This window comes from Schistocerca piceifrons, chromosome 2 (assembly GCF_021461385.2).
Source record: "Schistocerca piceifrons isolate TAMUIC-IGC-003096 chromosome 2, iqSchPice1.1, whole genome shotgun sequence".
In the NCBI taxonomy this organism is placed as follows: Eukaryota; Metazoa; Arthropoda; class Insecta; order Orthoptera; family Acrididae; genus Schistocerca; species Schistocerca piceifrons.
In genome coordinates this window covers 697062827-697087044 of record NC_060139.1, presented here as the reverse complement: position 1 = coordinate 697087044, position 24218 = coordinate 697062827, and the positions used below count along the sequence as shown (strand labels likewise).

Here is a 24218-nt window from a genome sequence, read left to right as displayed (position 1 = left end):
GTGATCGGCATGGTCTAGAGGTTCAGAAAAAATCTGTTGGATGTCACTACAAGCGCTGACCTGGAGTATGCAGCCAGTCTCATACAATATGACGTCCGCGCAACAGAAGGTGTATTGTGTTACTGAATTTAGTCATACTCAATCAGTGATCGCAGTTCAGTGGGTGTTTCATATTTGATTTAATTCTAAGTCACCATCACCAAAGAACATTCAACAGTGGTATAAATAGTTTGAAGAAACAGGGTGCCTTTGTAAAGATTAAAGTCCTGGCCAGCCCCACGTTCCTGAACAAACAGTGGAACAAATCTTACAATGCTATGGAACTTGTTATTCCCACAACTTGACTCTGACAATTTCATCTATCAGCAAGATGGAGCAGCACCGCACTGGCACAACAATGTCCACAGTTTCCTCAATGCCAACATGTCTCAATGTTGGATAGGGTGTACAGGACCGCAAGACCAGGCTTTACACTCTTGGCCTCCTAGGTCCCCTGACTTAACACCATGTGATTTCTTCCTTTGGTTCAAATGGCTCTGAGCACTATGGGACTCAACTGCTGTGGTCATAAGTCCCCTAGAACTTAGAACTACTTAAACCTAACTAACCTAAGGACAGCACACAACACCCAGCCATCACGAGGCAGAGAAAATCCCTGACCCCGCCGGGAATCGAACCCGGGAACCCGGGCGTGGGAAGCGAGAACGCTACCGCACGACCACGAGATGCGGGCTTTCTTCCTTTGGAGATATGTTAAATAATGTGTTTACATTCCTTCCTTACCTTGTGACATTGGTGAACTAAAAACCAGAATATCAGCTGCTGTAGCTTCAGTGACAGAAGACACCTTACGCTCAGTTTGGGATGAATTTGGCTATCATCTAGATGTCATCTGTGCAGCCAATGGAGGACATATTGAACATTTATGATGGATTTTTATAAACTTCTGTCTTTTCTGAGTAATTTAGTATACAATTTGTTGGTGTTCAGCCCTTCTTCCTAATAAATAATTCTATTTAAAATCAGGTCATTTTTTTGGGACACCCTGTATAGCTGTACAGATAAAAAATCCACCTGCCCAGTGGTGGCATGAGAAAATACATAAAAGGATATGAAAATACTGCATTAAGTACTGCATTATATTTTCAAACATTGGTTACTTTCCATATCGTTATTCTTCAAATGTAGACTTTCCATTGTTTGAATTTTGAGCGAATGTTTATACAAGCATTTTTTCTTGTTTTGATCTAAGAAACCTTTCCCCAAAATATGTGAAAGTATTTTTGAATGGCTGCCACTTTTTGCTCCATTTTATTTTTGCAGCAGTCAAATGAGATTATTGGTATTATTATTTTGTTGTTTTCTTAATAAAACACAAGGGGGTGGAAAAAATATGGAAACACACAAACACAACTCACTACATGCCTAATATGGTGGAGGAAAGCTGTTGGCATTTAAAACAGCTTCCATCTCAGAATGGATGCAGGTCCTGTATCATTTTTAAGGGAATCTTATACCTTTCGTTCTGCAAAATAGATGCAAGTTCAGGTAATCATTATGGAGGTGGACAGCAATCACAGACCCTTCTCTCTCAATGATACTGAGATCTGGTAACTATACTGACCATGGAAGATGCAACAATTCGTCATTGTGCTCAGAAAACTGGTACTGGACAATGCGAGATGTGTGAACAAGGCCTGTCGCCTTGGAGCACAGCATCAGCATATGGAAAGAAACTTTGTTAACCTGCTCAACAAACACCTTTGTGAAAGCTATAATGGATAATACCATTCAAACTGTGATAAACCTAGGCACAGCAATTTGCTCAACAAATATCTTTTTGAAGGCTATAATGGATACAACAATTCAAACTGAAACAAACCTGCTACCAGTAACCTCAAACAATTTTACCACAAAAATAAAATCCCTGTTTATTTTTTTACTTATCATTACTCTATGAACTCAAATTATAACCTTTTTGTTTTGACCATAAGCAAAAAAATAACCCTTTATGTCACATTTGTAGCATTTCTCCCTCTTACCAATGATCTAAGCTTCCTCTAAGCTTGGAAGGTGGCAATAAGTTGCACATGCACATCATCTGGCCTGCTGTGTTGTGATTTCCATCCACAAAGTATCAGTAACTTTAGACACACCCAGTAACCAAGCTATACTCACACCATTCTTAATCTGTAGAAGCAACTTTTTTCTGTGCTGAAAATAAGCTTGCATAAGAATGAAATTTTAATCAACATATTCAACAGACATGGAAATAGTAGAGAATATTTTTCTATTGTTCAGTCAAGATGTTCCTGGTGTGACACGTCCCATTTCAGTCAGTGTAGCTTAGTGGTAGACATAGAATCCTCTTCTATTTGGTATCTTTAGCATGTGTCCAATGCAGAGTGTTGTTTTGGTTTCCATGCTAATTCTATGCTATATCACACATCACCAGTTTCCACAAATGTACGCGGTTGACATATTATATGTCAGTGAACCTAAGTTCCTCTCATTTTGATGCTATTATCAGAGGGACATCTTGAACTGAATTTTTCTACCCTATACATATTGCACTGCTTTGTGGATGGTGTCCACCAAAAGTATCTGCAGTTAAGATCAACACTTCATTGATTTATGATGCCATATTACTCATCTGCCATCTTGCATATGACATGTGGTCCAATGCGCACATTCACAATATACTTAATGTCATTATGGTTGGAAGTTTCTATGCCATTGAGTATTAGGACACTCCATAAGTGCAGGAATGTGAGAGGTTTCATATCATTTTTAAGGAAAACACAGATGCCAACTATAAGAAAAATTAAAAGTACCTTTGGAGAGGAAAAAAAGCCATTGTGGAAATATCTGCAGGTCAGATGGCAAGCCAATGCTAAGCAAAGAATGGAAATACATATAATGGTTATACAAAGGAAAAAAACTTGAAGACAAAATTATGGAAAGGGAAGAGGAAGTGATGAAGATAAGATGGAAAATATGATATTGTGAGAAGTCAATCAATGGAAAGTCCAGGATGGAATAATAACAATATTGTGAAAAGATAGGCTGTGACCCCCTATATAGAGGAGACATTAATTTGCAGGCAGACACAATTAAAAGACTACCATGCACTTTAGCTTTTGGCCCAGATGCCTTCCTATGAAGTAGAAAATGCACATACATGCACACAAGCACAACTCACACACACATGACCACTGACACTGCTAACTGTGGCCAGACTGGGACATAACTGCATCTATGGGAGCAGCAATTCAATGTAGGTGGTGGGTGTAAGGAGGAAGCCTGAGGCAGGGAGGTGGGGGGGGGGGGGGGGGGGATAGCAGGTGGGATGGGGGGAAAGTGTAGTGCTGCTTGTGAGAGCATTCGGGGAGCTGGTGGGGACAGGGTAGGTCTGCTTGGTGCAGTTGGGAGGTTGGATTGATGGGAAGGGGGGGGGGGGGAGAACACAAAAGGTGAGAAATAGAGAAGGGAAAAAGGACTAGTGGATTAGATAGCTGTGTTGTGCTGGAGTAGGAGCAGAGGATGGGATAGGTAGCTGGAGGACAAGAACTAACAAAAGTTGAGGCCACGGGATTACGCGACATTGCTGGGAGAGTTCCCATCTATGCCATTCAGAAAAGCTGGTGTCGATGGGAAGGATCCAGATGGCACAAGCTGTGGAGCAGTCATTGAAGTGAAGCACATTATGTTCGGCAGCATGTTCAGCAACTGTGTAGTCTAGCTGTCTCTTGGCCACAGTTTGTTGGTGGCCATTCATGTGGACATCAGCTTGCTAGTCATCATTGCCCACATTGAAAGCAGAACAGTGGCTGCAGCTTAGTTTGTAGATCACAAGCCTGCTTTCATAAGTAGCCCACCTTTGATGAGGCGGGAGATGCCTGAGACCAGATTGGAGTAGGTGATGGTGTGGGGATGTATAGGACAGGTCTTCCATCTAGGTCCATTGGATTGATACGGGCCACGAGGTAAAGTCTTGGAAGCAGGGGTTGTGTAAGGATGGACAAGGATAACACATAGGTGTGGTGAATAGTGGAATATTGGCGTGGAAGGGTGGGAAGGATAGTAGGTGGGATATTCTTCATTGCAGGACATGACAAGGAGTAGTCGAAACTTTCGTGGAGAATGCAATTCAGTTGCTCCAGTCCTGGATGGTACTGGGTCATGAGGAGACTGCTTCCTTGTGGCAGGATGGTGGGCACGTTGGAAACAATAGATGACTGGAGAGGGAGGGCATGGGAAATCTGTTTCTGCACAGTGTTGGGAGGGTAATTACCATCTGCGAAGGCCTCAGTGAGACCCTAGGTATGTTTAGAGAGGGACTGCTCCAGATGTGATGATCACTGTTGGCTAGGCTGTAGGGAAGGGGCATCTTATATGGAAAGGGTGACAGCTGTCAAAGTGGAGGTATTGGTGCTGGTTGGTGTATTTGATATGGACAGAGTTGACACTAACAATTTATTTCACTGACTCTCCACAGTTCGTGTTCCTTTACCAAACAGTATCCTGCTCATCATTGTTTATGCCATCCCACCTTCCTCAACACTAACATTCCAATGCCCATGGCCTTACCTCTATTAAACACTAGTCTACTAATGCTCAACTGACTCCAAACCTAAGATCATCTTCCTGATCAGCATGAACAACTATATCCTTGCCCATAATTACTTCTCCTTTGAAGGCATCAGCTACAGACAAATATATGGTACAGCATGGGCACCTGCATGGCATAATCCTATGCCAACCTATTCATAGGCCTTCAGACGAAGCTTTCATAACCACCCGGAATCCTAAAATCCTCATCTGGTTCAGATTCATTGATGACGTCTTTGGGGTAGGACAACCTATCCACTTTCCTCCAGAATCTCAATACCTTCCCCTCCATTCACTTCATCTGATCCTCTACAACCCAACAAGGCACTTTCTTTCATGTTGACCTCCACCTCAAGAATGGCTACATCAATTCCTCTGTCCATATCAAACCTTCAACCATTAGCAATACCTCCACTTTGACAGGAGCTACTCATTCCTTACCAATAAGCCTCTTCATCTGTAGTCATCACATATTCAGTGATGAGCAGTACTTCTTCAAATACACCTAGGATCTCACCTAGGCACTCACAGACCAAAATTATCCACCCAACCTTTTACAGAAACAGATATCCCATGCCTTGTCTCCCCAGTCACTTACCAACTCCCACATACCCACCACCTAGCTACAAAGGAACACTCCCCTCGTGACTCAGTACCACCCAGGACTGGAGAAACTCAATCACATTCACCAACAGTGTTTCAGCTACATCTCGTCTTACCTTCAAATGAGGAGTATTATATCCAATATCCTTCCCATCCCTTCCACAGTGGTGTTCTACTCCACACCAAACCTAGCAATTCCCTTATCCTTCCCTACTCAACCTGAGCTCCCAACACCTCGCCTGATGGCTCATATCCATGGCCCAATTTGGTTACAGGCATCTTTCATCCCATCAAAGGCAAGGCTACTTGTGAAAGCAGACATGTGATCTAGAAAACTAAGCTGCAACTATTGTGCTGCTTTCTGCATGGGTTGGACAACTAACAAGCTGTCTGTCCGCACGAATGGCCGCTGACAAACTATGACCAAGAGACAGCTGAATATGCTACCCAACACAATATACTTCACTTCAATGACTGCTTCACAGTCTGTGCCATCTGAATCCTTCCTACCAATGCCACCTTTTCTGCATTATGCAGGTGGGAACCCTCCCTGCAATATATCCTACATTCCCTCAATCGCTATGGCCCCAACTTTTGCTAGTCCCTGTCTTCCAATTACCTACCCTCTTCCCTGCTCCCATTAGAGCACAACACAGCGTTCTGTTCCACCAAACCACCCACCAGTCCTTTTCTCCTTCTCTACTTCTCTCCTTTTCCAGCCCCCCCCCCCCTCCCCTCCCCCAAACCTCCAGACCGCACCTAGCAGCCCTGTCCTGTCCCAACCACATCCCTGCATGCTCCCACAAGCAGCATTACACTTTTTGCCACCTCACCCTTCTATTCCCTCCCTCTCTTCCATCTCAAGCCTCCTCCCTACACCTTCCACTCAGTTCGGATTGCTGCTCCCATCAGGAATAGTTAGAAGTCAATCCAGCCACAGTGACCAGAGACAGTGGTCATCTGTCTATGAGTTGTGCTTGTGTGAATGTGTTTGTGTTTTCTGCTTCAGAAGAAGGCATTTTAAACAAAAGTAAAAATGTATAACAGTCTTTTCATTGTGCCTGTCTGCTACTCAGTATGCTCTCTATATGGTGAGTGGCAGTCTATCATTTTCATAACAGTATTGTAGGAAGTATTTGACAGAGCACTGAAAGATGCAAGTTCAGACAAAGCACGTGGAATAGATGATAGTCCCACAGATTATTGACATCCTTGGAAAAATTGTCCATTACAAAATTATTCCACAAATTATGCAAGCTATAAGAGTATCGTCAGAGTTCATGTAGAATGTGATAAGGCAGATGATGACAGGTGTGGATAATACTGAGGGTTGCAAAATGCTAACATGAATATTTGCAGAAGAGTAGGAAGATTGATAGAGTCAACTTGGGCAGGTTCAGTTTGGGGTCTGGAGAAATGAAGGAACTCTTTGGGCAATACTCATTGTACAACTTATCTTAGATGATAGACTAGATTTTATGGCAATTGCAGGTGTATAAAAAGCTTTTGACAATGTTGATTGAAATACACTTTTTTTAATTTTGTCATGGTATCTGGAGTAAAATACAGAGGACGAAGTGTTATCTACAATTTGAGCAAAAAAGCAGGCCACAGTTATAGCCCATAACCTTGACTCACTTCATTCTCACATGTTCACTGTTTGATGGCAGTTGTGAACAATGGCAGTAGTGTAATCTTATTTACGCAAAAGATACCAACAATGTTAAATTGTCAGCTTGTGTATGTGATGCTGACATAAATAAATGTCTATAAATAATTTAGGAATAAAGGCGACAGCCGACCGCTGTGGCCGAGTGGTTCTAGGCGCTTCAGTCCGGAACCGCGCTCTGCTACGGTCGCAGGTTCGAATCCTGCCTCGGGCATGGATGTGTGTGATGGCCTTAGGTTGTTAGTTAGGTTTAAGTAGTTCTAAGTCTAGGGGACTCATGACCTCAGATGTTAAGTCCCACAGTGCTTAGAGCCATTTGAACCATTTTTTTAAAGGAGGCAACTCTCCAAGTAGTAGCAGTGTTGAGTCATTGGCAGACACGAAAGAGAACGAAAAGTTTGCTAGCCTTTGCACAGATTGTTTAACAAGCTATAGTGCACATGGAAATGCACACAAACAGATCTCTGCTGCTACACTGTGTGTTTGTGTGTGTCTGTTCTGCATTCTGCCAGAACTAGCCCTACCATATAAATGCAGGTCTGATATTTTTGAAATTAGACAGGAGTTGATGTACATCATTTGCTCTGCATTGCACTTCAAAGTGGTTAAACACCAAAAATTGCAATAATGGATTTTATAAATAAAGAGCTTTAACAGTCAAAGGTGAATGACATTATTCTAAAAGTTTTGTGTGATCGTGAACCCCAACTGAGAAAAAATAATCAGAAATGGGCAGTGTAATGAAAAGATGTTATAAGATAAACAACAACAACAAAAGTAAAACAGGGGTTGTGGAGCGTTGTCAAATTACATCAAGCATTGCTAACAGAATTAGATTTGAAAATAAGAACTAAAAATAGAAGAAGTAGTTTGCTATTTGTACAGCAAAATAACAGCCAGTGACAAAAGTAGAAAGGATATGAATTGCAGATCACACTATCGAGAAAAGTATTTCTGAAAAGGAATATTTTGATAACATTGAGCATAAACTTGTAAAGAAGTAAAATATGGATAATAAATGGTTCAAATTAAAAGAGAATAGAAGACTTTGAAATGTGATGCTACAGAAGAATGTTTAAAATGCCGGGGATGAGATCATGAGGAGCTAGAAACCATAGAGCCTGTGCTGACTGTAGAAGAGGCCGCAGGGATGGTCGCGGAGGTGACTGTGACAATGGCAACTAGAAGCTGTCTGTGACAGGGCCAGCAAGTGAACGGGCATCGATGCTGACAGGGCTGGCTGACAGGAAGGCTCACCACAACAGGGCTGACAATGTCAGGAGGGTCAGCTGTAACATGGCTGATGATGAAAGGATCTGTGTCTGCTGGCATCACATTCAAGGTCTGGCTCACTGCCAGAGTGACATCTGGTGTAGAACTCCATAAACAAGAAATGGGATGTTGCTCTTCACAACTACATTGTAATGAACTTGATGGCAGGTGACCCAGCTTGCCACTAAAACTACTTGATGCTATGTATGAAGGCTGCAGAAAAAACTGGAGATGCTGAATGGGCCGAATGATGCTCTTGCAGCACGTCCCAAGTTGCCCAATCCCTGAATTAAGGGGCTGGAGACAACAAGAGCTTTGGTGAGTGAAAATATGCTGCACATGAATTAGAACCTGAATGTACACAGAAATGCAAAAAATTCTCAGACAGACAACAACAAGCGAGAGACTGCACCTCTGGAAAAAGACACGAATGGATCACCTGAATTACACAGAAGAGAGAACATTGTTAAGAATTTTCATCTGCTGAGATGACAAAGGAACACCTACCAGAACTGAGACAACCAAACAAATGAACACAGTTATGGAAAGCAAGAGTTAACTGTCCATGTCCAGCACACAGTCAACACACTCGCACTGTAGTAATGCACGAATGTTCCTGGTGTGGTACAAAGTTGGACACACATGTAGGATTTGAATGTAGACTGACACAACACAAGAACATGAGTACCCTGCTCCAGAAAGATGATTGTACACAAGCAAGATTGATGTGCTTGAAAAACACATGAAAAATAGGGAAGGATGAAACCCAGCTCCAGAAAAATGAATGAAGGCATATCAGTGAGCATTGGAACACATATAAGGATGCAGCCTCATTGTCCTTACCTTGTCCAGGCGCTGCCACATAGCAGCCCCTTCCAGAGCAACTGGGGAACCATGTGTAAGCACTGGAGATGGCGAATCTTGAGAAAGCAACCTACTGAGAACCCACATGAACTATGATTGTCACACTATCACGAAATCATTATCCTCATTGCCAACTATAGTAACACTTGGCCAAGAGGTGTGCAAAAAGTGCAAATGATCAAAATGCATTGAAGTAATAACTATTTATTTATTCATTATGGACTAACATAGTACAGCTGTGGAAGATGAAGGTTCACATTTGAGTACAACTGGAATGTCCTTCTGTAATTACGCATAGCGGAGGCCACAATGACAAAGACCAGATCATCGGTAGTGGTGATGAGTTGAGGAAACTGGCCTTACAAAGTGTCTTTCAGATGCAGTGATTGTGATTTTGACAGAGGCCACAGGTCCAGTGTAGTGGGACATTCCAGAGCAGCTGACATCTGGCTGATGGCTGTGATCCTAGTGAAGGTAGCAAGAAGGTATGTCTGATGGGTGATGGCAGTGGCAGATATGGTTTGAAGTGTAGTCTCAGGGATGGCTGGTTGTTTGTCTGGAACCCAGAGCTGAACTGGCCGTCAAGGGGCTGAACAGTGACCGAAGGACTCATCAGCAGAGGAATACCAGTGTGGTGTTATGTTGACATGTGACCATGCGACACAGGTAGGTGGCTGTGATTGCCACACTGTTTACTGCAATCTGCACACCATGTATTGGCACAACTTGCACCCCAGACAATGTGGCAGTTGCAGGAAGCTTGGCAATAAGCAGATCTATGACTCTTCTGTTGACCAACAACTTGTAGGAGCCATGCCTGGACTGCAAAGTGTATTTGTGCTTGTGCTGGCCAAAATGCAGTGCCCAGCCCTGCATATACTACAGACACCTTTAGGGAATATGTGTATTGCCGTGTAAGTGTAAGAATCCCTAGGTCCCTGACAGGACCTATGCTAGATGTCCGATTATCAATTTAACACAATATTCTTATTGGACATGTCTACAAAATGAATTAAATGTCACAAATCTGTAAAAGCAGAATTCAAAGCTTACCTTTTCTGTAGCTGTAATGCATCAAATTTTATTGTCACTGAACTGTACAAGCTATCCCAGGTAAAGATCAGAAGAGCACACATCTCATATTTGATACAATTCATGCATCACCTTGATCCAGAAGTTTAAATATGTTTTAATCACCACACACTAAATGAAACTTAGCACCCAAAGTTTATTAATGTAAATGGACAACAGAACACACACTAATTGATACACCAATATGCAGATAAAAATTTCAATTTGGCTTGTTTTCAACATACAAATATATCTCATTGCAGTCATTTGCAAACAAGAATGCTTGTAGAATCTTTCCAGTTCCTGTTGCTCCATAAAAATATCAATAAGTATTTATTCTGCAGTAATGAGTATGAATATCCAGTAGTGTGTAAAATCAGAAACTTATGCAGAGGTGCCTCTTCAGGAAAATTGTAATACTGCTGTAAACTAAGCCACCAGATTTACATAAACATATTCCACACAGCAACAGTTTAGCAGAATAAAACAAAATCTTGCATCTACACAATTATAGCTTTTCTAAAAAGTTGAATTTGAACACCATGTAAACACAAAAGCTAGTTGGTATTGTTTACAGATATGGTTTACAATAAATACCATCCCTGAATGTTTTCTTTTGTGCTGAAATCTACAGGTTAAGACAGGTTATGACTGAATTTAGTTTTATGTAATTCAGAACATGAAGAATGATTAATAAATGTGGAAAGTAAAATGATAAATTGTAATAAAAAGAATATATCAGTATGTTTGTAACAACGCTTTCATTTGCTGACCTGTACATGTAATGAGTCATTTGCTGTCTGATTTCAGAACACAAAACAGCGTAGTCAACTGGGCTGCAGTGCTATGTATCCATTGGTAATTCCTGATCCATGTATTAGTGAAATTGTACTGGAAGAGCATGATGAATTTCTGATCATTGCTAACAAGGGGTATGTACTTTAAGATTCTGTAGTCATACTGTCTGTTCTAATGTAAAAGAGAGGTGGAAATTTCCATAGTCATATAACAAGTTCAGACAAATAAAGACAATCATACTCACTTAGCCTTCCCTTTGAAAAGAATGTGGCCAGATTCCTTTCCTCTTATTTCTCAATCTGATATTGTACTCAATCTCTAATGACCCCATCATTGATGGGACATTAAACCCCAAAAAAGCACCTCATCAGAAAAGAGGTACTAACAATCTCTCTCTCTCTCTCTCTCTCTCTCTCTCTCTCTCTCTCTCCCTCCCTCCCTCCCCTCTCCCCCCCCCCCTCCCCTCCCTACCGGTGTCCTTTCACTCACTTTTCTCTTTTTGCTATCTCTGTCTGTTTCCCTTAGTTCATGCCAGATAGTAAACAAAAATGTTATCATTAATTACAGAAGCAATTTCTGTTTTCAATTATGCACATATAAGTAGAAGAAGACTGGCATGTTTTCAGACTTATTTCCTTGATTTGACAGCTAAGCCATGATTAACGAGGAGCTACAGCAATTTACATATAAACTAGTACAGTACTTACACAAAAAATATCAGATTTTTTTTATGAATAAATGGAATCTGATTCCATTTATATAAATTGGAACTTACAGTAACAGTTAAATAATTTAATGACAATGTGCCTTGAGCTAAGACTTTTATGGACACGGACCACTATACACTTTTTGAATATAATTACAGTCACTTACACATGTCTTTTGTTACAGTTTCTGGGAAGTTATCAGTGTTTCTGAAGCAGTTGAAGAGGTGCGGCACGTCAGCAATGCCATCTTAGCTGCCAAAAAGCTCCAGGATATGGCTCAGAGCTATGGATGTGATGAAAACATAAGCATAATTGTTGTACGTTTCTATAATCTTGGATCTGACATGGACCATTTGATGAGGGAACTCAGGCATACTATTGGTAAAACAAAGCAGCGGTTTTCAGTTGACAGTGACAATGATGTGCCAGTGCATACTTCATGTCAGAGAACACTATGCAGGTCACAGGCAGCAGACACAGGTTGTTGCTGTTGTCAAAGTGTTCCAGACCATTTCTATGGCACTGAGTGTAACTTGCGGTATGCAAACAATGTAAATAATGAATGCACTGACTCTCATATTCTACCTGAAACAGACAGATCTTCACCCAGTGGGCAAAGTGATCATGCTAACAGTGACTATGTGGGAAGAAAAGTGAGTGTTGCAGAGGGACGAGATGCAGCACGCTACACACAGCAGTGGAACAGTGGTGTTAATCGAACTATGCCATTTTCAAAGGGAAAATTTCAGAATACTGTGCCACATCAACAGTCTGTTCTGATGCATGAAAATGGTACAAAGAAAATTTCTGCAGTGGGTCCTACTATAGAAAGGAGGAGCTATAGGGACAGCAGAAGGAGTAATAGTGGTGTTCTCAAAGCAATCCGTGCCAAAGTTGACATGTATTCCAATGGTCATCTTGCCGATGGTGAGGAAGATGAGACAAGTTCTGAAAAATCAGGCACACAACTTTCTGAAGAACAGTTCAAGTGCTGGGAATACATGCTTGAACAAAACACTCAACTACTTTTTGACAAAGAACTTGACACACTTTCTCGTGGTTTTGTTAGAAACTGTGGACTAAGGGCTGCCAGTTCAGCTACATTGCTAGATCCTTCCTGGCCACAGCATGCAACATCCTCATTTTGCCAAGGTAAAGGTCTTTCTCACAGCAGTCCTCATCTCTCTGATAGTGCTGCTCCTTCTGGATCTATTGCTCCATTCCTGTCTCGACATTTTGGTAGTGCTAGATCCTTTAACCCTATCAGTAGGTCAAATAGGTTTGGATCGTGTAGACAAACATTAAATGGGGGACCAAATGCTGCTTATTTTGGCAGCTTACAGAGACTAATGCCATATAATCTAGAATATAACTTCGCTGTTATCCAGGAACGAGGTGCAAATCAGGACTCATTGGAAACAGACAGCCGCATGCAGAAGTACTGGGATGTAGCAACTACTGAGTTGTAGCTGTAAAAGACTGAATTAAAAATTTCCTTAAGATGTTACCATTCATATAATGTAACAACAGGTAGGGTTTTGTAAATATTAGTAATCTGTACAAAAAATAATTTTGTAAAATAATAATGTCAAAATAAATGCTTTCATAGAAATTTCTTGTAATATAAGCCTTTACTGACTAAGTGTAAAATACATTGAAATTTCTGATAAATATAAATTATCTTCATCATTACCTGCAGCCTAAGTCTTTGTTTTATTTTTACTTTATCAAAACCATTAAGTGGTCACCTATTACATACTTGTACATTTTTACCTTTTTAAAGTTACTTAGCTGATTATTAGTTCCATAGATTATATCCGTAATAAGTATTAAGATTGTGGAAAATATTGGTTGTACAACAGTTACACATGTCTCATAAAAGTTAATGTGTTTTAATACTTATTTACAAATGTACAAATACTTATTTAATCAGTTTCTGTTATTCAAGAATTTGTATTTGGCATAGATGGTCATGCCAAGAAAAAGCTGATATTATCTATGAGTGGCAGTCAAATGAAAACCGAACACCTGCTGCAACGGGACCATCGAAGGGCTACATTCAAAACTAATCACCACTAATGTTAAGACATTTATCCCAATGGGAGACTGCCCCTTTTAATTTCAAAGAAAGTTTTGCTGTTTTGCAGACATTTTTATGTTTCTGAGTATATCATAAAAGAGTTAGAGTTGTGTACACCTGTCACTTTTTGAGACAATGATTGTTCAGCAGAGTGTAGTAAATATTTGCTGTCTGGTATTACGTTTCTGAATTTCACTTTTTACCTCTTATTGGCATGAATCATTTGTGACTTTCATTACAGAATAAACTTGCTATGAAGTTGTTGTAAGCATCCTAAATTTCAAACAAGTAACTATATTTTGCACATATTTATTTGTATGTGCCACATATAACTCCATATTCAAGCTTAATGAAGACACTTCAGCATTAGAAAAAGCAAATAAAGCGTTATTGAAAATTATTAAGTGTTTCTGAGCAAATGGGCTCTGACAAAACTTAGATAAAAACAATGTAAGCAATTCTGTACTGTACAAGGCCTGACTACTAACCTGAAAATAATGCATGAGGGTAAAAATCAACAAATAAAACAGAATTTTATAAATTCTTGTATTTTTATATTGAAGAGAATCTAAATTGGAAGTCAAACTATAAAATAGTATATTCCATGTCATTATCGGTTGGGAGATGCTGTCTGGAGTAGGTTGGCCACCTAGTCCAAGTCTTTCAATCTGACCGCAGTTCAGAAAATTACATGTGAAGGAAGACAATGAAATGATGTGGGTAACATGAAAACTCGGTCATCACTGAACAAAGAATATATCTGACCCAGACAGTAATTGAACCAAGGATCCTATAATCTAGAGTCAACAATGTAAAGCACTAGGCCACAATCTGTGGACCACATTCTATACATCTCCACTTCACCTAAACTCAGAAACTTCTGCATTATCATCAAAATAAGAGATTTTGGAGATGTAAATGTTAACAAGCTAACTTACTTTTCGTAGTTTCACACACTGACGTCCTGTAGCACCATATTCTGACCAACTCCTCACTGAGGAAAAAAGTGTTCCTTTTGCAGAAGTTGCAGCAGCCAGAATGAATGACAGTGATGGTGGATGCTGACGCTGGCTGCGATAGGTTAGGTCATCTGCAATTTACAATTCTGGGCATGGCCACAGTGGTGTGGTAGTAGGTGGCTGGCAGTGATTTGTCATGAAAACAGTGCTGGTAGGGAAAATCCCTTACATCATAACAAAGCTAGAGCAGCAAAAACAATGCCCTTTGAAAGGTGCATTAGCCTCCGTTGGTGCAGCATGCTAGTATCAGCAATGGCTCAGCATGTGGCATCTTCCATCAGGCAATAGTGACAGCTGGCAAGATGATGCCACCAGTACAGCAGATGTAAACCTGATTCAAGAATGGAGTAGAATGGCATGCATCAGTTATGGCATGGTTCCCATGGCAGCTGACCTGGCCCCATTGCTCAGCACGAAATGTACTGGGCCAGAGTGATGGCAAATAGCCACAGCACATACCACTGAGAGCTATGAAAAGTGACAATGAAGCACTTAGATGGTCCAGGCTCAAACATGGTTCATCAGGAAGGCAGCTGGCAACAAACAACAGTCACACAGTGGGTGGCCCACTGGTGAAAAGGCAGCAAGCATCCAGATTTGCAGTGGGCAATGGCCTGCCACTTGTATAGACAATGTCTGGCAGCGGCAGTTTGTAGACTCATCTCAGCTCGAAGACTGGCATGGACCTCACCTAATGGCTAGCAGCTGGCCAAGAGTGAGACTGAGTGTCTAAATTTGGCAGTATATATGTTAGCCTGCTCTGCTATCGTTTCTGAAACAGTAGCAGTTTTTCCTTCCAAGTCGAGGCATGAGGCCCAACCATTGAGCATCCTTGACTTCATTGTTCCAGTTTTTCTGTTACATCAGCAAATCCAGTCCTGGCAGTACCATAATGGTGTCACAACTTATCCTTTCAGAAGGTGTGGGTGGGGACTTTTGCAGTATCAGCCTGCTGAATACAGATTCTTATGCTAGTGCACTCAAGTACTGAGGTAGCTTGCAACACCGTCTTTGTGACATCATTTTGCTAAGTCAAGTCACAAAAGTTGTCTGCTTCACGAAGCAGAAAACCATGGTGCAACAAAGTGTATAATAAGAATAATACAATGTGGCTACTGTAAACCTCCTATATACAGATTTTTAAATTGTTGGCCATACTGGCTGCAACCTTTCTGTATCTTTACTTCCTTATGAAGTGTGTTATTGACAATCAATCACAGTTTGAAAACTATTCATAAATATAATCCAAATGGGAAAAAGATTGACATTAGCTGTCACCCAGCCTACATCATCAGCATGTAGCCATATTTTTCACAGACAAATTATATTCAAACCAACTGACATAATAAGAAACTCCAACTATGATCTTTTTTTTCTTTTTTATTTATTTATTTTGGTCCAGTAAAACATTTATAGGACATTGTTTATACAGACAATGTAGCCAAACCAGGCCTTCTGAGCACACCTCCAGCCTGATTTAAACTTCCATAGTCTATTTATTTATTTTTTTATTTATTTATTTAGCATCCGTGTCATCATACAAACGATATTGGACTTGTCATACATAGAAATTAACAATATAGAATATACAAAATGAAATTGTCTACAATTGGATTTGTCATATGCAGAAATTAAAATATAGAATGTGCAAAACGAAACTGTCTATAATAAATGACAGCAAACTTACAGTTTCTTTCCACATAATTGGTTTATAATAACTTGTTTCTCAGTAACAATATATAACTGGTACTATAGAAGGTAAAGTATAAAGTAAGATGGCGTCTAGTGCGGTTGTGTGTAGTGATCAAGTGAACAAAAGTTACAGTTGTGCCTTAAAAACAGGTGTCTATGGGAATTGTAGTAGTGAAATCGTGAAGCTAAAAGAACGAATTTCAAGTTTACAAAAAACTGTGGACGTTTTAAGATATGACATTTCGCGTCTAAGAAACGAAAATGCTGAGCATCTGAAAGTCTCTCACAACATGGCGCCAATTGTAAATAATCAGTCGAATAACTCGACAGACATGAGTAAAATCTACGAAAATACGTGTTGCGTGTGTAAAAAGTACAACACTTTCAGTGATAGGATGTGCTTAGCTTGCACTAAAATATCAAAAGTTGCGGAAAGGAGACATGCAGAGTCGGAGAAATTCCAGTGTGTAGCAACTACATTTAACGAACAAAACGCAACGTTGAGTCGAAAAGTTTCAGGACTCTGCTACTGTGGACATGTGCCTGTAAAGGAATTATGTGCATAAAATGTAAAACTGTGTTTCATTTCTCTTGTATAAATGTGAACTCTAAACAAAAGTTCTGGCTGTGTATGGAAGACGAGTTAGGACTAGACTTGACTAACAAAGACTGTATTTACGATATAATCAATGTGCTCATTGATGAGGTTAAAGAATTAAAAAGTAAATCTGACGAGCTCCCACAACAGAAGTTACAAAATGGTGGTGAAATACTCAGAGAGACAAAAAAAGGTTCCAAATCATGCGAAAACAAAAACTCTACAAACGAAATCGCAGCAAAAACCAATCAGTATATTACGCCTAAAACAACATCTAAAGCTATGAAAAAAAATGCGAATGATTCCTCGTTATACATTACGACAAGGAACAGATTTGATGTGCTACAAAAAAATGAAAATTGTGAACAACAAAGCAGTGAGGTAAATAAAAACTTCATAGTTCAAGAAAACAGCATATGTAGCAAGAAACATTCGTACAACAGACACAGCAGTAACATAAAAAGCTCACCTAAACACAAAAAAAGAATAACAGTGTTTGCAGACAGCCATGGGCGATCACTGGCAGCCAACTTAATGCATCAAAGTCATAATAATTTCGTAATCCAAGGAAATGTTATACCAGGTGCACCATTAACTTCAATACTTGAAAGCTGTAACAACTTAACAGAATCTCACAATGAATGACACAGTTATAATCTGGGGTGGCACAAATGATGTAGCCAGAAACGAAGCAGACAAGGCATTAAATGCTATAACATCAGCATTAATTAAGCTTCAGCACACAAATGTAATCATAGTAGGGATACCCCATAGATATGATCTTGAAAACTGGTCTTGTGTGAACGATGAAACCAGGCGAACAAATAGGAAAATAGCCAAAATAGTGAAATCTTTCCCAAACACTCAGTTTGTAACAGTCCCTGAGAACAGAGACTGGTACACTTCTCACGGACTACACCTAAATGCTAATGGCAAGGAAGAAGTGGCCAGAACTTTACTTGCAGTCATCTATCCAAAAAATCAACTAAAGCCTGCAATATCACTTGAGTGGAAGGATCCAGATGGAACTGAGCAAATAATACCACAACAAGAAAAAATCACAGTACCAGAAATCAACCACAATGTTGTCAAGAGGACAGTAATGAACAATGGAGTAGGAAGATCAGTTTGCAGCAACAGGATATTCAAAAGTCCAGAAACACATTGTGCTCCTAGAAGATCCTCAAGACCAATAAAACCCAGAGTTCAAAGTGACATGTTTTTGGGGGAAAGTAAAGCAACCAACAATTTCCCAGGACTGGGTAAAAACAACTTGCCAAGCCAGCTAGTCAAAACAACAGAAGCTGTGGCATCAACTGCAGACTCCTCAGCATCACTTACTCAATCAAATGTGATTGAGTATACAACTCCAGTTACTGGAACACCAGGCAGTTCGGCAACTCCTCGGACTGTATGGAGCAAGAAGGCACCTCAACAGCTACCTTGACAACTAGACAGACAGAAGCCAGGTTTGGTAGTAGATCCAGAAATGCAAGATCGCCAAAGAACAGGAACACTTTTAATGCCTGGATCCAGAACTTATGTAAGTGAACCAACTCAGTGCATTTTAAAGGAAGATAATCAGAGTGACCAGTTAAAAATACCACTAAGGCTCATGCACCTAACCATACAGTACCTTAGAAATAAGCTTAATATATTACAGGTTTTTGTAAATGAAGTCACCTCATATAGTAGTGCTAACTGAGCATGGATTAAAATCTGATGAAATTATTTACTGTAAACTAGAGGGATACTCCTTAGCAAATAGTCATTGTAGACAGCAACATAAGGGTGGTGGTGTGGCAGTTTACATTAGTGAGAATCTTCAGTACAAGAAATTAAACTATCTAGACCAGTACAACAAAGAAGGCTTGATTGAAGTGACAGGCATCAAAGTCCACACCAAAGAGTGTAGAGAGGTTATGAGAAAACATAAAGTTATTGGGATTTATCATCCACCAAAGGCTGATGTAGTTAGCTTCATACACATATTTAGTAGAGTAGTGGGACGTTGTGGTCCCAGAGACCTAACTATACTTGGTGATCTGAATATTGAGGAAAAATCTTCCAGTTTGTGTAATATGAGGTTAATAGATACTCTTAACCCATATAATCTCGTAAATGTAGTAAATAGTGATACCAGGGTAACAAAGTCCACATCTAGCAGAATTGATTACATTATACTATGTAAACATATTAAAGACAGTGTTGGGTGCTGGAATATGGATTTTCACTACTCTGACCACAAATGCCAGCTTGTAGAGTATGTAAACACAAGCATCCCAAAAATGACAAAAATTACCGAGAATAAAAGAATCCTAAAAGAGGGTAACATCCTTGCCCTAAGAAATAAATTAGCTATAGAGGACTGGGATCTGGTTTACCAGACTGAAGGATCTGAAAACAAATGGGCCAAATTGTAAGATACTATGCTAAGACACTTTGACAGATGCTGCCCTGTTAAGAAAATACTAAGAGTGTTCACCCATAACCAAAGTGCAAAAACCAACAGACTGATACTTCCAGCAAATATGATAAAACTCAGGCAAAACATCCAGGACCTGGATGTGTTACACAAGTCAACAAACCTGCAGGTTTTTAAGTCCAAGCACAATTAAGCCAAGAAAATCTTTAAGAAAGAGCTTTCAAATCTAAGAAAACAGATATACAGCAGTGAAATAGCTCAGTCAGACAATATAGCAAAGACCTCATGGAGAATTGTAAATCAATTTCGCAAAGCCACACCGAAGCCAGAAACTGAAATTGTAAATATAAGACATGAAGAAAACACAATTAAAGATCCTAATAAAGTCTGCAATGTTTTCAATAAAGACTTTATATCTGCAGCTGTTAGTCCAGTTAATAACTCAATTGTGAGTAGTGGGGTAAATCTCTGCCCCTTTGAAGAGCCACCTTTTGAATTCAAACAAGTAAGTGAAAAAGAAATGGGCAGGATAATATATAACCTAAAGAATAAGTACTCATCCGGATGGGATGGTTTGAGTAGTATCGTGATTAAAAAATGTAATAAGGAATTAGTTAAAATAATCACCCACCTGGTAAACTGCAGTATTAGAGAACATACATTTCCAAATGTATTGAAATGGAGCACAGTTAAACCAGTGCATAAAGAAGGATCCAAGGAAGAGGTTTCAAATTTCAGGCCCATATCATTAATACCTGTCTTCATCAAAGTATTTGAAGTTGTGCTGCTGACACAACTTAGTGACTATTTCTTGAAAAATATGTTCCTAACAGACACACAACATGGATTCCGAAAAGATCATAGTACTATCACAGCAATTACGGAATTTCTTCACAAAACGTATGGTGCCCTTGATCAAGGAATGCAAACAGCTGGCATATTTCTAGACCTCACTAAAGCCTTTGACTCGGTAAACCATGAGTTACTTCTAAGTAAGCTTGAGTCATACAATGTAAATGCTGCATCCATGCAATTGCTGGCTACATATTTATTTAACCGCAAGCAGTGTACAAAGCTGACTTACAAAATCAATAATCAGATCATTAATTTCCAGTCCAAATACACTCCTGGAAATTGAAATAAGAACACCGTGAATTCATTGTCCCAGGAAGGGGAAACTTTATTGACACATTCCTGGGGTCAGATACATCACAAGATCACACTGACAGAACCACAGGCACATAGACACAGGCAACAGAGCATGCACAATGTCGGCACTAGTACAGTGTATATCCACCTTTCGCAGCAATGCGGGCTGCTATTCTCCCATGGAGACGATCGTAGAGATGCTGGATGTAGTCCTGTGGAACGGCTTGCCATGCCATTTCCACATGGCGCCTCAGTTGGACCAGCGTTCGTGCTGGACGTACAGACCGCGTGAGACGACGCTTCATCCAGTCCCAAACATGCTCAATGGGGGACAGATCCGGAGGTTTTGCTGGCCAGGGTAGTTGACTTACACCTTCTAGAGCACGTTCGGTGGCACGGGATACATGCGGACGTGCATTGTCCTGTTGGAACAGCAAGTTCCCTTGCCGGTCTAGGAATGGTAGAACGATGGGTTCGATGACGGTTTGGATGTACCGTGCACTATTCAGTGTCCCCTCGACGATCACCAGTGGTGTACGGCCAGTGTAGGAGATCGCTCCCCACACCATGATGCCGGGTGTTGGCCCTGTGTGCCTCGGTCGTATGCAGTTCTGATAGTGGCGCTCACCTGCACGGCGCCAAACACGCATACGACCATCATTGGCACCAAGGCAGAAGCGACTCTCATCGCTGAAGACGACACGTCTCCATTCGTCCCTCCATTCACGCCTGTCTCGACACCACTGGAGGCGGGCTGCACGATGTTGGGGCGTGAGCGGAAGACAGCCTAACGGTGTGTCAGACCGTAGCCCAGCTTCATGGAGATGGTTGCGAATGGTCCTCACCGATACCCCAGGAGCAACAGTGTCCCTAATTTGCTGGGAAGTGGCAGTGCGGTCCCCTATGGCACTGCGTAGGATCCTACTGTCTTGGCGCGCATCCGTGCATCGCTGCGGTCCGGTCCCAGGTCGACAGGCACGTGCACCTTCCGCCGACCACTGGCGACAACATCGATGTACTGTGGAGACCTCACGCCCCACGTGTTGAGCAATTCGGCGGTACGTCCACCCGGCCTCCCGCACGCCCACTATACGCCCTCGCTCAAAGTCCATCAACTGCACATACGGTTCACGTCCACACTGTCGCGGCATGCTACCAGTGTTAAAGACTGCGATGGAGCTCCGTATGCCACGGCAAACTGGCTGACACTGACGGCGGCGGTGCACAAATGCTGCGCAGCTAGCGCCATTCGACAGCCAACACCGCGGTTCCTGGTGTGTCCGCTGTGCCATGCGTGTGATCATTGCTTGTACAGCCCTCTCGCAGTGTCCGGAGCAAGTATGGTGGGTCTGACACACCGGTGTCAATGTGTTCTTTTTTCCATTTCCAGGAGTGTATGAGAGTGTCATGCAAGGTGTACCACAGGGCTCAATTTTGGGCCCTTTCCTTTTCCTAGTGTACATAAATGATATAGAGCAACCTTTCAACTCCCAATTGGTAACCTAAGCAGACGATAACTCGCTGTTATTTCTTGGTAAACAAAATGATGAGTTAACGTTGGTAGCAACTGAGGGCCTATGTCAAATAACTACTTATTTCCAAGATCAAGGTTTGAAAGTTAATATCAGTAAATCTCAGTTATTGCCATTTAAACTTACAAACTCACACCAAACCTCTATCAGTGACATAGGTGGAATTGAAGTAGTGGACACAGAAGGCTGCAGATTTCTAGGTATTCACCTAGATGAAAATCTAAGATGGGTAAACCATATCAAATTTTTATGCAATAAAATCAGCCGTTCACTACATCTAATCAGCCAGTTATCAAAAGTAGTCCCACATTAGACATTAAAAACAATTTATTATGGAACCATTTTTGCACAGATTAATTACGAGATAGAGATATGGGGTTGTGCTGCCGACATACATATGAACAGAATATTAACCCTAGAGAAAAGAGCAATCAGAATTATCCATGGATTAGGGTATAGAGATTCATGCAGGGAAATCTTTGTTCATCGTAAATACCTCACAGTCTACTCACTGTATCTTTACAAATTAATTATATTTTTTGTGACACATCAAAACAAAGCAACAAAGTGCTCTGATATGCATGCCTATAATACAAGAAATAAAGACTGCTACTGCAGACAAAGAACAAAATTAAAAACAACAGACCATAGTCCATGCATTAGTGGTCAAATATGGTACAACAGATTACCGAGCTCTATAAGGTGCCACAAAGGGAACTTATTCAAAGTGAAACTGAAATATTTCTTGATTGACAAGTGTTTATATTCTTTAAGTGAATATATATATATATATATATATATATATATATATATATATATATATATATATATATATATATATAATATACCCAATAATTTATTTTAGTTTAATATTAATATTCACTTAAAGAATATATATATATATATACAGTTGTGTAAAATCTGAATATTTGTAATAGGTACGATGTAACACCCAATATTGTGCCTTATTAAGTACAGTGGTACATTTGTATCATGTATATGTAATCACATATGTATATATGACTGTACTAAACTTGTAAAAAACATGCTATGACGTTTGCAAAAAAGACCAGTTGGTGTCTCCATGCAAAAAATACAATAAATAAATAAAGTAAAATAAAAGCTGAAACAAACGAAGGTAGAAAATTTTGGAGGTTATTTTGTAAAGTCATTTTCTTGGACTTCAAGATATTAATGTATTGAGTAGCAACATTTATCAATTAAAAATTTTCTAAGTTCCAACTTAAAATTTGTATTGTCCTTTAAATCTTTAATGTACTGAGGCAGTGCATTATAGAGCTTAATGTCCATGTGGCTTACATGCGATTGAGTTCGCATTCTTCTTACTTTTTCTATGTGGAGATCATTTTTGTTCCTTGTGTTATAGTTGTGACAGTCTGCATTTGTGTGGAGATTGCTTAGATTAGCTTTGGTTAAGAGTACACATTTAAGTATATAGACTGATGGCAGAGTAAGTATTTCTAACTTTTTGAAAAGAGGTCTGCAGTGAGCTTGTGCCGGACTGTGGGTAATTATTCGAACAGCCTATTTTTGTAAAATAAAAATGTCTTTCAAATTAGATTTTGAGCTGGCCCAAAACACTATTCCAAATGAGGCAACAGAATGAAAGTATCCGAAGTATGCCATTCTGATGCCTTCTAGAGTGCAAACATTTGCAATAACTCTCAGTGCAAAGCAGGCTGAGTTAAGTCTGTGTGTAAGAAATTTTACATGGTGTTTCCAATTCATAGCTTCATCTATATTCATTCCTAACACTTTTGCAAATGCACTCTCTCTATTAGTCTGTCATCCATTTCTAGATTAATGTCTTCATCCTGAATCATTTTACCAAACTGTATGTAATTTGTTTTCTTTGCATTGAGTGTAAGTTTATTTGCACTGAACCAAGTCTCAATACTTTTTAGGATTTTGTCAGTAGTTGACTGTAATGAGTTTTTAAAGTTGCTCACTATCAGACTTGTGTCATCTGCGTATAGTACAATTTTGGCTGTATCATATTGTAACAGTAAATCATTGACATATATGAGAAAGAGCAGTGGCCCTAAGATGCTGCCCTGGGGTACTCCTAAAGGAACATCTTTTGTTTCTGAAACTAACCTTATTTTTT

General features: G+C 40.2%; 1 protein-coding gene across 1 annotated transcript in view; it reads left to right on the top strand.

The window, feature by feature from the left end:
* Positions 1-13281, top strand: part of LOC124775756 (protein phosphatase PHLPP-like protein) — a 241492-nt gene extending 228211 nt beyond the window's left edge. The window contains exons 14-15 of the mRNA XM_047250585.1: positions 10901-11022; positions 11780-13281. Of these exons, the coding sequence (XP_047106541.1) occupies positions 10901-11022; positions 11780-13064 (1407 nt within the window). The 3' untranslated portion in view covers positions 13065-13281. The remainder of the gene's footprint in view (positions 1-10900; positions 11023-11779) is intronic.
* Positions 13282-24218: the final 10937 nt, after the last annotated feature.